At 39.0% G+C, this 16,155-nt stretch overlaps 1 protein-coding gene across 1 annotated transcript in view; it reads right to left on the minus strand.

Annotated features, from left to right (window-relative positions):
• The window catches only part of LOC105841815 (zwei Ig domain protein zig-8), a 348,782-nt gene that overhangs the window by 7,683 nt on the left and 324,944 nt on the right, over positions 1–16,155 (minus strand). Inside the window, exon 5 of the mRNA XM_062668506.1 lies at positions 1,478–1,605. Coding sequence (XP_062524490.1) covers positions 1,478–1,605 — 128 coding nt within the window. The remainder of the gene's footprint in view (positions 1–1,477; positions 1,606–16,155) is intronic.

Below are 16,155 nucleotides of genomic sequence, written 5' to 3' on the forward strand. Positions count from 1 at the left end.
CTTGCGGATCGTACAGACTCTCTAAAAATGTAAAATTTACAATAATAACACAGATTACACTATATAATATAACAATTATTGGTTTATTACACCACATCGTATAGTCGCTCACTCACCTACGCTACTTTTATATTCAGTGAGAAAAAATTGCTGGATTCTGCCGACAAATAAATGAAGCATGGCTGAATCGCGTTGTTCCTCGTAATACTCAGCACGATAAGAGGATGCTGCGTGAATCCTACACAATGTGGGATTAGAGCAAAAAGTAAGAGAAGAAATAAAATTAGCTCATAGAGAATGGCTGGCCACAACTGTTAAGTTACTTTACTTTTCACCTTACTTAACCTTCGGTATATTTGTTTTTATGCGACTAAAGCAGAAGAGAGTAATATTTTTCGAGTGTACAGCTGTTACGATTGTGACGACATGTGACTTCGCTGACTGTCATGAGCAACGGTAACCACTCACCATCAGGCTCTGAGCTCGTCTTCCTAGAAAGGCAATAAAAAAATTCTTTGACGCACCCACAATGTATGTAGATCTAACGGTATTTTTGGACATTAATAGATCTTATGTTAGATCTATATGTTAGATAGATATCTTAGATTATTTTTATTGTAGGAGTAACTCACATGTGCGGGCGTATCAAAAATCAGTAATGAAATTAATTAATAATAAATAAATGTTTAAATAAATTAATTAGATTGTACTCATCTACCCACTCATGTAAAGCTTTCCTTCTTTGAGAACGGTTAGCTGGTAGATAACTCAATTGTTGAGTTAAGCTCGCCATTTTTTATATCTTATCGCAATTACTGTATTATATTAACAGTGTGTACAAATAAAGAATAAAATAAATGTATAATATTACAAATTCACTTGTATGCTAATGTGTTGATATAAACTACAAATACGTGCGATTGACATGTTTTGTTTGTTAAGTGCGGGCTCTCTTCATTACTTGTGCTGAACTAGCTGCTGCTGTATACAAGCTATTGACAAAATGAACTAAAAAACAATTTATATTGATGGTACAGTCCTAAGGAATACTGCGTCTAGTTCAAGTCAAAGGTCTTTCATTCCTGTAACACCCTGGAGGATCGGATAGCGCTGAGTCGTAACTCTTATTGCCACTTTTAGATCCTAACGTTATTGAAGATTATTAATTGCGTCGATCCTTGATCCTTATCAAAATACTTTTCACTGCACAACAATAATATGTTATATTTAGTGTGGTACGAGATGGCTAAATGTAATTGAGTATCTCATCCACTTTGCCAAGCATAGGCTTTATATTGCCGGAGAGCGCGCGTTAGACCCTGCCAGTGCACGACCGGACCGTGATTACAGCACATGACATAGCACATCTCGTCATCGCAAGTACTTAAAAGCTAAACAGTTGCATGCTAATTTAAACATAAAAACTATACTAATAAGGTAGTAAGATGTGTTGTATAATTACTTTGTTTCCGCTCACCTCGTCCTCATGGTACCAGAATATGTAGGCAGGGGGCTCCGGGCTGAACTGGATGAGGCAGGTGAGGTTGATTGTGGAGCCAATGTCCACGTGCAGGTCTGGTCCACCTAGGATCCTGGCTGACGGTACTGTAAACAAATTGCAATTGTATGAAAATCAAGTTTCGAGGTGTAAGACGACCGGTGGGTGGTCGGGGTTGAGTAGCTGTATTGTGATGTTCCGTGTCCGTGTTATTTGTTTTTGTAATTTAGTAATCTTCGTATAATGAACATCCCGTATCAACTTCGTACGATAATCATGTGATTTGAATTATGTTTCGAATAAGTTGTGTGACGTCAAGTTGTCTGCACAAGAATCATTAAAGTAACTCCCAAAAACATAGAGCGATTCGTTCGTTTGATTATGTATTCATTTCAATTGAGTTTAATTTACAGATTCGAAATCCACACGACCTATTGATGTCGTAAGCAAATGCGGCTCGATGTCTTCGAGCACCAAGTTCGGTGTTTTATTATAGCGAACCAGAGCGTCATCAATCATCATGATTATGCGCCAGACCAGGCCGAACTGCAGCGCGTGGGCTCGCCACCCACATGAGCTTAGAGAAGCTGCGCACAGGTCATCCGCGTAGCCTCAGTGTGTAGACCCAGCACCGCGACGGAAGCGCGTCCGGCTCCAACAAACAGCGTAATGATCATTGAGTTGTATGCGCGGGGGTTCGCCTGAGGCTGGACCATTTCGTTTAACTCCCCACTTTATGACATAATATTTCGTTGCGCGGCTCGCTACAAAGAACACTACGCCGTTTTGTGGCACTTTGTGTAAGTGAATTGCCTTAATGAGGCCTCGCTCCTGTTTCGTCCGTCGTTACGAGTTCTTCATCGTTGTTGTGCTGAAGGTAATCTCTCTTAATAATGTGTTTTTTATATCGGTTCATCACTGGTCCTGTGACCGGAACAACTCATTTACAACCAGGGGTCTTGTTTCAAAGAGATATGTTGTTTTGTGTTAGAGAAATACTTAAACTATATTATTTGTTTACTTTTTGCAACAAAGCTTTTACTTAAACCTGCCGATAAAAACAAAACTAAGTGAAATAATCGTGGCATCAAGCACAGACGAGTGGTTTGGCAGCGGGCCATACAGTAGTAAGTGCCCTTACACTTCAATACACGGGACAGTATTCTTTGGTTATTAAAAATAACTTCCTCGGGGTTCAAAAATTTCATCTATAGTATTATTTATTTTGGCCTATTGTGAGAGATATCGGACATTTTATTAAGCCATAAACAATGAACTAAGAAATATGATTGATCCGATTGGTTCTCTACAAGCAATCTTGAACTGAATTCAGAACAAACAAGTGTATAATAGTTGTTGCGAGTCGTAGATGTAATACTACATTTACTCTGTAGCGTCACGGTTAGCAATAGTTTTTTTTTTATGTTTGAGAGATTAATGTTGGCCCGGAGGCCTTTCCAGTTTTATTAGAGCAGGTGGGCGAGCAACACATAAACATAAACAAACTTTAAATAACTAGTTACAATACATGAATAGTTTAAAATCAAATATGTGTGTGTTGTATATACGATTTAATAAATATTTTAATAACACATACTTTTAAAATATTAAAACATACAATAAAGACTTAATAAATGTTTATACAATTCGCAATCATTAAGCTGATGTCTTCCTAATGCCTCAAGGTGGGAGGCGGCCTTTACTCGATGTTTTCCGTGGTCTCCGGTACTGGTTCAGTCCAGCTAAAGCGTGAACTCATTTTGTCTGGGCAACATAAAGACAACAGAATATTAATGTAGTTCATCTATCAGAGAATCCTCACGCGCGGCGCACGGCGGTCAATATGTTGAAACAAATCCGGTTATCTCCAATGTATCTGAAGTTTGTGACAGCGCCCAGTGTCGGCCAAATGGAACCTAGTCATGACACGGCGCTGAATATTGGCTATTTCCCCTACAGCCAGCCGCCGTGTTCACAGCTCCACGTTTTATGACGTACCAAACTCAACGGGATTCAATTTTCGTACAATATTCATGGACATTGGCATGTTATCGACGACGCTGCTAAGCATTACCTATTCTATCTTTGAGGTTAGTATATGATGCGGCGTGTTATGCGTACATACGTCGGTATTGCAATCTGGCCTCCTCTGCTACATAACGCGTGATAATGGGTTCCATCTCGAACAGTAGGATAGTCGCCAGGTGACCAAATATAAATTACATTGATTTACTCCCTTTGCCTATTGTACAATCAAAGTATGAGCATTTATAATGTAAAGTACAGTCGCGCTTTGGGCCAGACTATATTTTTTTAATCTAATAACTATAGCAAATTTATTACGCAGAAGTCGAACGATACGAGAAAGAGTAAGAATTATATCACGGATCGAATGAGAAATCTCTTCTGTTTGTAGCAGACACGAAAAGATATTTCGTGGAAAATCCGCTTTTCAACTAAACTATAATCGCTTATCACGCTGCCTTTTAATGTAACAAAAAAGGCTACAAATTTCGAGAACTTCGTTACTATGGTAATGCATAGTTTGGAACGTGCTTAGCTTCGAATTTACGATTACTTTATAAAGTCAGACAGCCGGGTACAATACCGATGGGCTACGGGCACAACTCATAAAGTTGTCACACGTGAGTATGAGATGCGATAGGACATAATATCATCGTACACGCGCGTGAATGTGCGCACTGCAGCCGATGCTGAGCACAAGCGTGTCGTTTCGTTAACAAACCGTAGAGAGTGTTGTTCGCGAGGGACGCGCCGCCCTACGGACAAAGGACGTGCTTAATAATTCACCACCACTTATGTTTCTCTATCACGTTTTAATGATATGCTGTGTATTGATAATGCTTATGGAAACTAATACACGTTTGCTTGTATATACAGTTTAATGCAATATGAAGAATAATTCCTGTTTCAAGAATCGGAGCAGGTAACGGAAGGCAAAGTGAGGCCTTTAGTAAAAAAAGATATACTGTTAGATATAAATAACGTAACTCCACGAGATGCTTGTCCGGCGGTCGTCGGCGGTACCACAAGGTTATGTGTAAGAAAAACTGTTTGTATTATATCGGTTAATCTGATCTTCTCGTATCAAGCGAATCGGTCCGAATTGGTAAGTTCGATTCGGGGCATGTGTGTACAAGAAAAAATACATATTTCTAGAAGTTACAATCATAGCATTTGTTCACGGCGGAGAGAGAGCCTATTGATGTCCTTTGTGCGATCGTATCAATGTTGAATACGTTGTCAAAGCTGCATTCAGACTGTCAATAATAAACACAGTTAAAAACAGGCTAGAAGGTGGTTCAACAGATATTTCTGTCGATAACATCCTACTAGCATTTTCCAGTCTACCCATCATCACTGTTCACTACGCTCAGAGTGTGAGAAATTTTTGATTTTTTATTTGATTTCATTTGAATTGGTATTCGTCGTAATTAAATAAAACGATTAAAAATAACTGTCATACGTGGTTTCTTCTTCACCATCGTCATGAATAATCACGAGGATTTGGATCAGCGCTGATGTATCGGGTCCTGTTATGTAGATAACCGCGAGGGCTTGAAGAAGTGCAAATTCCTACCATACTTCAATGCTGCTTTTTCACAAGTCCAGAAACCCTGTTCGGTACGCTTTGTGTTTCGCGGTAGGAACACAAAAGAGTGCAGCAGTGAGGGGGGGCCTGTCAGTTTTCCTACTCTTTTGGTGTAGATCCTTCTTTATGCGATTTATTGTTTTTAATGTGAAGCAAAAGAAAAGCTCTTCACTGTATATTGAAACTTTTGATTGCAGGCGCTCTCCATTAGTCAGACAATATCTATGCTACAATCAATGTTTGTTGTTGTTACGTCTTCTGAGTAATGTAAAAGCTTTCTTGAAGCACAGGGTCGCGAAAGTTCGTACATCAGATGTGTTTATATCGCGAAATGGAGATCAAAGCCAGCTCTAATACTACGCGCTCTACATCTTACAAGAAACAAACAGCTCTCACGTTAAAACTTAAACCGTACGTACCAATTCGAGCCTCGAACTAAAATAAACCTTATGTGTTGAATTTGAAGGCTGGGAATCGTATGCAAATAGGATTATTATTGTCGTTTCGTGTCATATTTCCGTCGTCGGTATTTGCGGAGGGTGAGCAGCGTCGCGGCGGCGCCTCCGAGCGGCGGCCGCACCAGACATGCCCTTGCTCAACTAATACGTAGCTTAGCTGCTTTGTTTTCTTATGATATTTTAGGGAACAATTATTTTTAACTTTATTATTTAAAAGGCTTTTTAAACTTTGAGGTCATCGCGGCCTAAAGGATAAGGCGCCCAGTGTACTCGATACGAGTGATCTGACTGTGCCCATCTTTGAATTTAAAGTTATCTCAATTCTTCTTATCACATTCAACTTAGCACGTGCACGTGAATAAGTAATTACGAATCAAAAGGATCAATATTACAAAGAAATGGTAACGCGTGATGAAAATGAAACCTTAATTTTTTGTTATTTGCGTAATTATTGATGGTATTCTAAAATACGTGATAACGCCGCGCCCATCTTGTAGAAGTTTTCATTGTATTGTATATCAGCGGTAAAACCTTACAATACACGCGAAACGAAAACCGCTGAATTTGCACTGACACTGAAGTCTGGGTTTGTGCCGAGTAGTGCGCTTGTAGAAATCGGATGTCAACATCATCCTCATGAGCGCCACACGTAACTAACTCCGCATGGAATAATATAGTGAACAGAGACACCCAACGTCACCAGGCATGTCTGGGGACCCTCAGCCAACCTTGAGATTCATACCAAGAGAATAACTGAAAGATTACATACTGGTTTTTTTTTATTGCCCTTGTAGGCAGACGAGCACCTGATAGTGAGTGGTTATCGTCGCCCATGGACTTCAGCAATGCCAGGGGCAGAGCCAAGCCGCTGCCTACCGAATGTAGTAGTGCTCTCATAACTGAGAGCGACTCGCTTGTAGTTGTAGCGAGGCGGCGCGCGCGGCTACAGCTCGGGTGTCAAGTTACATACCCACATGCTACATTTGGTCGTCTACCAATTTGTACATTAACTAATGTTTGCTCGGCACTGGCGCGACGTGTCAATATTATCTACATATTTTCTTGTGAATGTTTACATTGATTTCCGATGGCTTGGCGAAGCTGTAAGTAATAAGTATTTTTTGGGGGCTTGAATCATTATTTGTAAGTAAAGAAATTACACGACTCGTGCCACAATCACGGGAAAATAACTTATAAGATTGTTTGTAAGTAGTTTTCTCACAGTTCGAAGTTGAATGCTGCTTGTTCATTTCTATAGGAACAGCGAAATTTCTTTTCTGTTGGCGACATCTAGCAACACCTAAAATCATAAAAAAAAATTGAACGATTAAAGTTTTGTAAATAGTAATTAAGGTATTTTAGAATTGAGCTACACTGAGGAAGTTTTTTATTTAAATTTATTACTTCTCAGAAGATTTTCTCGGAGTTTTTCTAAGGTTCAGAGCCTCTACCTGTGACAGATAAATGTCGAAATATCAGCTGGTTCGGTATACGGTAGGAGGAACACAAACTACTTCGCTTCTTCAACTATTCACATGATGATACAATCTCATCAAGCGATAAATAATTCAGAGAACATTAAAAAGCGAGACGTGTATTAAAAGTATCCGCTATTTAGAGATTCAGGGGAAAGTAGCAAAACGTTCTTACACGGAGCATATTTTCCTTCTAATATAAAAAGTGCCTTTATTCGTTTGTTTGTACACGAGACGTTTCTTAAGCCGAATTTACATTACGAAATCAGTGGCGTGAAATTAATTTCGTGACATTAGTTTTACCAACAGTTTCACATGTAATTTAATACTTTCGTAATGCATGCATTAATTTCATGCATGTAAATTAGTTTCGTGCCCTGCGCGATTTTTTGGTGAAATTAATGTCATGCAACTAATTTCATAGTGTAGACGCGACGTGAAACTAATGTCGCGAAAGGGCCTGCGCTGTGCGGACGTGTGTATTGTTAGTTCGGACGCGCTTCAAGCGTTGAAAATAGCAAACCAATGATGGAGTACAGAAAAAATATAGATCTTATTAATGAATATCAATGACAAGGGTCCCGAAACACCTATAGTAAAAAATCAAAATTATCTTCACTCATTCGAAAATAGTTTTTATAACTCTCAGGATCTTCATCTGCTAATTCAGAGACTAACTTCATTGCACCTAAATGCCTTCTTGTTGACCATCCTCGAATCTACCAACTTTTTTTTTTCTTGATAGTCTTTTTTTAAGTTTATAGGTATATAAGCATTTCTTTAGCTACATTGAATATAGCAAATTATAGCTTTGATGCTGAAGGCGCCATGGTTACTGCGATACTGTTGATTTCGCGACACTAATTTTTTAACGAAATTACTTTCGCATATATCGAAACTACTTTCGTGAAACTGAGCTCAACATGCATGACACTAATTTCGTAATGTAAACTCGGCATTAGGTAAAGGATAGTTACAATCGCCTCTATCACATAACTCACACGAAACTGAACATATACCCGTCATTTTGTTTACATTTTACGAGTAATGTTAAAATTTCAGGGTAGCTTCGTACCTGAATGTTTTAGCAGAAGAAAGTAAGTTCTCTGTCTGCACCCGCGCCGCCGCGCCGGTCACACGCTCGGGCGGGTCGTAAATAAAATTGAACTTACATTTTAAATGTTCATGCGGGATGAAGGTGCCCGGAGATTTTTATTGTCGAAGCTATTTAAATTTTAAGCACTATCTCGATAATAAAAGTCAAAGTGCATTAAAATGAGCGAAAAGAACAGTCAAGTTAAACAAACGTAGCGACGTCCTGGGGTCATTACATTATGTTACATTTACATTAGAAGTATTACAACAAGAGTAGGTAGTGGCGCGCGCGGCTTGTGTCAGTTGTACGGGACTGCCTATATTAAGTTTAATTTTGATGATTTGTTTTGTTAAATTTGAGACACAGCCTTGCCTGTTCCGTGGCGCCAAGGGGCTATTGGAGTCTAGGCATAGGCATGCTGAACTCCACCACAAACCATCGCGAGGCAAGAGATCGATACCGAGTGTCTGAATATCATACTCGTTTTTTCTTCTTTTTAGTGATCTTTTGAAATAGACTTTTTAATGTTAATCATATATTTTATCGTTACAACTCTTATAGGTACAACAAGGTAAGATGATTTAAATTAAAAAAAAATTATAATTTTGTGCAGAGACCGGCGCGTGCGCGTTATTCAATTTTTCTTTATCGACCCTCTGTCTTTTTACGAATCCTGCGCAGGCGTCGCGCGTCGGTCGCACGGCGTTGTTCGACACTTTAGGGTTCCGCTTAGCGTGCGAGGATTAATTATTTTACTTCGGTTCCGCACGTTACAACTTGTTAATTTCAGATTAAAAATAATGAGAATAACAAAGAGCGTGTGGACCACGGACATACTATAGTAATAGACGTATATAAAAAATTTTAATAACAGATTAAAGTACATTGTAGTAAATTCAAGAAATTTCTCAAATTTAATTCGAAATTTGTTTCAAAAGACAATTGGTTTGCCAATTAAATTTGTTGAAGCATTCAATTATTTTAGATAACTAGAGGCGCTGTCTATTTGTTGTGAGTTTAGTGAAGCGAAGAGCATCGAGGGGCGGGGCGGGGCGGGGCGGGGGATCCCCGCGTATCAACATCTTGCGGCATCAGAATCACATCTATCATATTCTACGAGAAATTGCTATAAGCTTATTGAATTTAAGATGTCTAGCCCCTGTTTAGAGTTTTACTTTTATAAAACCCTGGAAAATATGGTGAACATGCAATGGCGTAGAACTTTTCGTCGCGGATTAGGACGTTGTCTGATCACAAAATTAATAAACCAAAAGTACATCGTGTATCAGATTGCGTACTACGACGCAACGTACTTACACAACTAAATTGTTTTCTCCCTGACACATAGCTGGACGGGCTCGCGCTGTGAGGTCGCCACCACCGCCCTGAGACATGCGCTCAACCCTTGCATTGCAGAATATAAATGCTGTATTTTTGGCAATGGATGTTTTTAAAAATCGGGAAAGTCCGCTAATATAAATTAGGGGACGTGCGGAGTATGCGGAACTTGACCATCACCCGAGATTCGATCCAAGCCCGGGGTCAAAACAAATTGTGTTTAAAATTACACGCCTAAAGTGAAAATATGGACGTGTGTAATACTTTATGAATGAACTTAAAAACACAACCATTCTAGATCATTCTCCGGTACAAGTGCGTAGTATAGACACGACGCTACACGCTACACACGAGTTGCATTAGAGTAGTTAATGGTTATAGGATGGGAGTACGGAGTCATACGGTCGCGGAAGGCGCCTCACGATATAATGCCTAATAATAGTTATGTGTAGAGATTATTTATTATAGTTTTTCAATATGCTATTTGCTATTGTGGAAGTACCAGCGAAATAAAAGAAGAAGCAAGTTGAAGATTTCTTATGATCGCGGTATCCGTTGACTCTCAAATGGACAACAAGTCAGTATCAAAATATGTAAAGGAAGAAAAAGTTTTCAGTTAAAGTTGTTAGAAATATTTTAAATGCATCTGTAATGCTACATGTACCGCACGCATATTGTACTGTACTACTTCAGAGTAGAGTATGCGCGCGCTGTGCACGAGGTCACGCACCGGTCGTGTTTCTCCACAAATACGACTAATATAGCCTTCGTGTTCACGTTTTTTTTCGATACTCAACTATAAGTCGCCCTGTTAGAGATTAAAATACAATACTTGCGAGTTCTCGGTAATAGGATTCGTAGTGTTGAAAAAAAATCATTGTATATTTTTGATTCCGATTTTTAAAACGGTTCAGTTTGTTGTCACCTTGTTGCCAATTCAAATTTCATTTTATATTTCGTTTGCTTAATCATTATCCGTTGTGTCACTAAGGCATCGGTTACAAGAAGCGTAAAAGCCCAAGGATTTGGGATTCGGTATCTTTAGGTCACGATTGGATCTGATTAATTTTTTTTCCAGATTGTTGTTTCACCGAATTTTTTAAGCTATGTATCTCAGATTTTATTTTAATCTCGCCATGGTTACTACGCTCGCCTCTTATTATGTTGTAGAGGATCTAACTCGATATTGTAGTACCTATAGGTGGGATGAAGACGCGATGTAGTAAGTAAGATACCTGACGTGAAACTTTTTCCATGGTTTTTTATTGTCGTTGTAGTCTGACGTGCACATGGTCCATCGTATGGTAAGCTATGACAGTTGTTCATGAAATTCGGTAATATCTACGGCACTACCCAGCCGCTGCCTCTTGACTGCAGACACGTATATCTTCGGTCATGCTAGTACGCGAGAACACTTCCTTCATGTAGCCTCGTACCAGCACACTTTCTTCATTTTCTACCTTACTTATCTGCTCTCCTTTTATTTTTCAGAACCTTTCTCCGAAAAGCTGTTAAAAAACTAAACACGATGCATACGCTTTTTAAAAAAAATATAGCTCTCAGGTTGACATTAGATCCCACTTCGCTTGTGTTAAAAGTATGCCAAGTATTGCTGACAGTAAAAAAAGCACACATTTTACGAGTTCTTTGTCCTGTTCAGTCACTCAGAGTCCTATAAAAGCCCCACTAAAGCTATCCTCAATGACGTCACGCAGTACAAAAAGCTCCACGTAAATAGCTTCCATTTTACAGCCTTCGCCGTGCACTTTCGACAACCTTCACTTACGTAACGACTTTAATGTTTTTGCTCAAAGCTACTTTATTGATTGGTTTTATTTGAAATTACTTTGAAGACTAATTTTTAAATGGTGATTTAATAATTTTTTTGACTGGACTTTTTTATTTTATATTATACACTGCCTCATTAAAATAAATTAATAAAACTTTCCTAAGGCAAGTTATCTATTTACTAATTAGGCTATCCCAAAATATGATCATCTACAATAAATTTAATTTAGTATAAATCGGTAGTACAGATTTCGTATTCCAATAGTCGACATTCCGAGGCACGCAGGTGTGGACCGTGCACTAGCTATCGCGATACGATACAAGTGTGAGATCCACGAACCTGCGGTGGTGTGCCGCAAACAACAGCACTTTGACTAAAACCTTCGAGAGCTACGACACAGGGAAGTGTTTAGTCGCTGCGAAAATGTTGTGAGAAATTTTCCGCAATACATATCATCGCGCAGTGAGCACTGTATCAGGATAGTATAGCAATTTAAGTAAGAGTAACGAAATACTTCGTACAAAATCTTACGAGCCTCGGATTTAATTTGATAAATAACAAAATGCAGTTACAAATTTTAGTGGCGATATTCTGGCGCAAAACATTTTGATATTATTAAATTTATAGATTCACACTCCATGAGTTCATAATGCACCTAGTGTTGAGGGGTACCAGGTATCAACTTGAGACCTGAGCTTCAAGTTCCAATTAAAATCCTTGATTTACTTTCAAACAAAGTCGGGCGATTGCTTAAAAAATTGTCAGTACAGCACCTACTCCGGTGAGCTTACAAAGTGGCAATCATATTCACGATACCAGACTACAAAACTAGCATTAAAATATGTTTATAGCGCCCTAGTCTCAATATGGTTGGGGTCGTGATACCGAACCTCCACGCGTTGCGGCGCAGCGGCGGCGAGGTGTCAGAGGCGTGGTGCCGTAGATGCACTGAATCCAATAAAAGCAAAGCCGGGATGTTCTTCAGACGCTTTTAGCGTGCCACTGACACGTTTGGCGCACCTTAGGGTTTTACGAATAATGAATATTTTGAGTTGAAACAGGGAATAGAAAAGATACTATGTTAATAGACTTTTTTTGGGATTTAGGGTACAAGACGGAGAGAAAGAATTTATTGCGATATTCTACTTGTAAGTTTTTTTCCTTAAATGCATAGTGAAGTTGATCAAAAATTTTATTGGTCAATGATAAAGTCAAGGCCGATAGATTTCAGTGTTGGATGGTTTAAAGCGATGTCGATAAAGATAAAGTCGACTTCTTTTAGCCTGTTATTGAAGTTATACTTCTTTAGGCGCGTTATGAAAAATTGATGAGAGTGAAATTTTACGATGCGCGCGCACCGTGACACAAAATTAACAGAAAGAAGTTGCCCACTAAATCGCTCATTACAATACGACCGACGTAACTTGGCGAGTCTGAATATAGCCGCAGGTGAACTTTCCGAACCGTGCTGAGCAGTACCGAATTTATACGATGTCAAGAAAAGGGATGTCCAATATGCGTGTTTGAGGATATTGTTTAATCGATTTTTTTTCAAATGGATTAAAATTTAAATAAAAAAAAAAAACAATTAATACGTACTTAACAAATGTTCACGATTGACTTTCACGGTGAAGGAATAACATCGTGTTATAAAAATGAAACCCGCAAAATTATAATTTGCGTAATTACTGGTGGTACGACCTGTTGTGAGTCCGCGCGGGTAGTTACCACCGCCCTGCCTATTTCTGCCGTGAAGCAGTAATGCGTTTCGGTTCGAAGGGTGGGGCAGCCGTTGCAACTATACTGAGACCTTACAACTTATATCTCAAGGTGGGTGGCGCATTTACGTTATAGATGTCTATGGGCTCCAGTAACCACTTAACACCAGGTGGGCTGTGAGCTCGTCCACCCATGTAAGCAATAAAAAAAAATATAAAAAAAAGTAGAACTTCTTACGCGCGTACATAAGTACACGCACCCTTTTTTTATACATAGAATATTGAAGCAATCTATTTGAATAAATGTTGCCATTATACATTTATTTTATTGCGTTAGCGCTGTTCAAAAATTGTATTATAAATAAACATCTAAACTACGCACACATAATTTCAATACACAGCCCTAGCTGGTGACACCAGTACTCGTAATGTGCAGTAGGGCTGTGCTATATGAAGTTGTGACGTGGGCGACTAGAGCGCTGGACTGGAGGTCGCACGTGCGTCGGTGCTCGGCCCCAGCGCCGCGCCGCCGCGCCGTGTCGACGAGCTCATATTGAAACGCGAACGCTGCTTCAACATTTAATTTTACTTCCTACTTCCTATTTTTCGTTGGGAAAGTCCGTATTTTGTGAAGTCGTAGCTGGCGGTAGATGTGAGTTTGTCCGGGATAGTACTGGCGCTCTGCATCTTGATCGGTTATATTATGGTTATTAGTTCCATTTGTTTTTGACAAATAAAATTTTTAATTTTAAAACTAATAATAATCAAAAATAGATAACTAACGATTTTTTTACCACAGCTGGGTCACAGTCCGACTGATTTTAAGTGGCTATTGGCGTTTGCAATAACAATATACATGATTATATTTGGCGTGGATGAAAAAGAGAAAACAACATTAGAATTAATGGACATGATAAAGAAAACTTTCAAAAGCAACATAAATATTGATATCGAAGAAAATGCAATAAACAATTTATACCGATTAGAGAAAAGAAGTATCGAAGGTAACAAACCGAGGCCAGTCTACTGTTCTTTCGTAAACGGATGGTAAAATAATGAGATAATGAAAAATCAGAAATATCTTAAGGAGATATATGTCACTGAAGATTATCCAAAGGATGTATAGGCCAATAGGAATGTGTTACAGGCGGAGTTGGTTCAAGAAAGGAATAAGGGGAAAATAGCGTATTAGAAATGTGATAAGCTTGTAGGTAAGGAAATTGAAACAACGAAAAAAGAAAAGGAAAACTTCTTCTTCACCGTGTTCATCAGACAAATAGCAAGCCACCGTACCCTTTAAGGCCAATATAGCCAACGCATTTGACGTGATGAGAATAAGATTTACTTGTCTTACTAACGTCCCTACAATCAAGCAACAATAATAACCAATCCCCGGCAATTGGAAAATACAATACAAAGAAACAAAAATACATTCAATAGAAAGATTACACCTTCTCCCCCGCCGACTGATCATCGTGGGAAAAAACGACCAACACCCTCTAAGGGGTAGATAAACAAAAAAGGAATAATAATTGCGACATACACATAGCGACGCATAATACACGATCACTAAGATCCCCAGAGAAACTCGTTGAACTAGAAACAGCAATCGATGAATAATAACGTAATGGTACCCTAGAGAAAGACAGACAAAGCGATGGGAAGACGACTTGAAGCAAGTAGCTGTGCCAGAATGGTTACGTACAGCAAAGGGCAGAAACAAATGGAAATCCTTAGAGGAGGACTTTGTCGAAAAACAAACTGTTAAGAGGAGAGATAAGCCGAATGCCGAAAATGTATTTTATTTTAAGTTAATTTATAGTTTTCTTACCTCTATTGTTATCATTTTATGTTTAGTTAAATAAGTTAAAATCTAACAGCAATAAAGGCTTAATTATTAAATTATTGGCGTTTGCAAACATGAAATAGCTAGTGTTGCGGCCTTCCTTTAGTATCAACGCTTTCTTACCTGTGCACCGCAGCCGAAATATCGACTGTTCCACTATCAGTAAGTTCTAACTTGAGCAGTTGGAGCACGAGTTGTTCGTGGGACAGATGGGCACGAGAAAGTTGATTTCATGGCCCAGCTTGAGGAAGATACTAGAGCTCTGATTTGAAATGGGATACCGGCCTACACCAACTACCCGCGGGCTGTACTGCAGGTTGCAAAAGAATACAGTAACAGGCCTCAAAGGCACAGAACGGCTAAGACTAGTGCAATAACAACGCGCTATAAATATACAGAAATGTAGACATTGTTACAATTTTCCTCAGTATCGATAATCTTGAGACGAACGACACGAAAATATGAAATAAAAGGATTTGCCGGGTTCTTATCAGTTAGGGGTTTATTTAGAAGCGGGTCCCGGGATGATAGGATCACCGCGGCTTCTCTCGGGGGCATCGGTTCACTAGTCGCTCTACATAACACTACATTTACTTTGCTTTGTTCTCAGAATGTTTTGAGATATCGTGAAGTTGTGGCAGTTACTAGGTTTCTGTGATCGTGATCAAAAATAACAGTAGTCCACAAAAATAAGTATATATTTTAAGTTAAAATATCAAAGAGTAATTATATGTTCAAAGTAGTTTCGTTTTCTTCTAGTATTTCTAATATCATTGACTAAACTTACTTTGTTATTGCTTTAGTAGTTAAACGAGAGCGTGGCTAAACTCATTCGACTGCGTAAAATATTTATTTTTTATGGAAAAATGAAGTGAATAGTAATAATAACTTTCAAATAGAAACCTTCAAAATTGAATATAGGCTTAGGGGCGATGAAGCGTTGGGGTGAACGACATAGTCACAGGTAAGAGGTACCATAAGACGTTCACCTGAGCAGACAGGACCTTAGAAGCCACAATTCTCCCATCTTATTTCGTTTTTGGTCAACAGATGCCGGACTCAAGTATGTATCAGACAGGGTCGACTTGCTATTTGTACTGGCCCTAATGTGTTTCAAATCGAATTTTTGGTTGAGGAATGTAAGGCAGCTGTTTCCCGTGGCTGGAGCGCTCGGAACACTGATGTAAAGTCGAGAGGTCACTGAGCTATGGCGGTGATGGCTCATCAGCTTACAAATGTGTTTCGTATTATTATTAGTACGTGGTGGTTCTCCGGGCACCAATTACAGCCCGTTTGCTGTTGGCGTAAGCCAATAAACGAGCTG

This window comes from Bombyx mori, chromosome 5 (assembly GCF_030269925.1).
Source record: "Bombyx mori chromosome 5, ASM3026992v2".
NCBI lineage: Eukaryota > Metazoa > Arthropoda > Insecta > Lepidoptera > Bombycidae > Bombyx > Bombyx mori.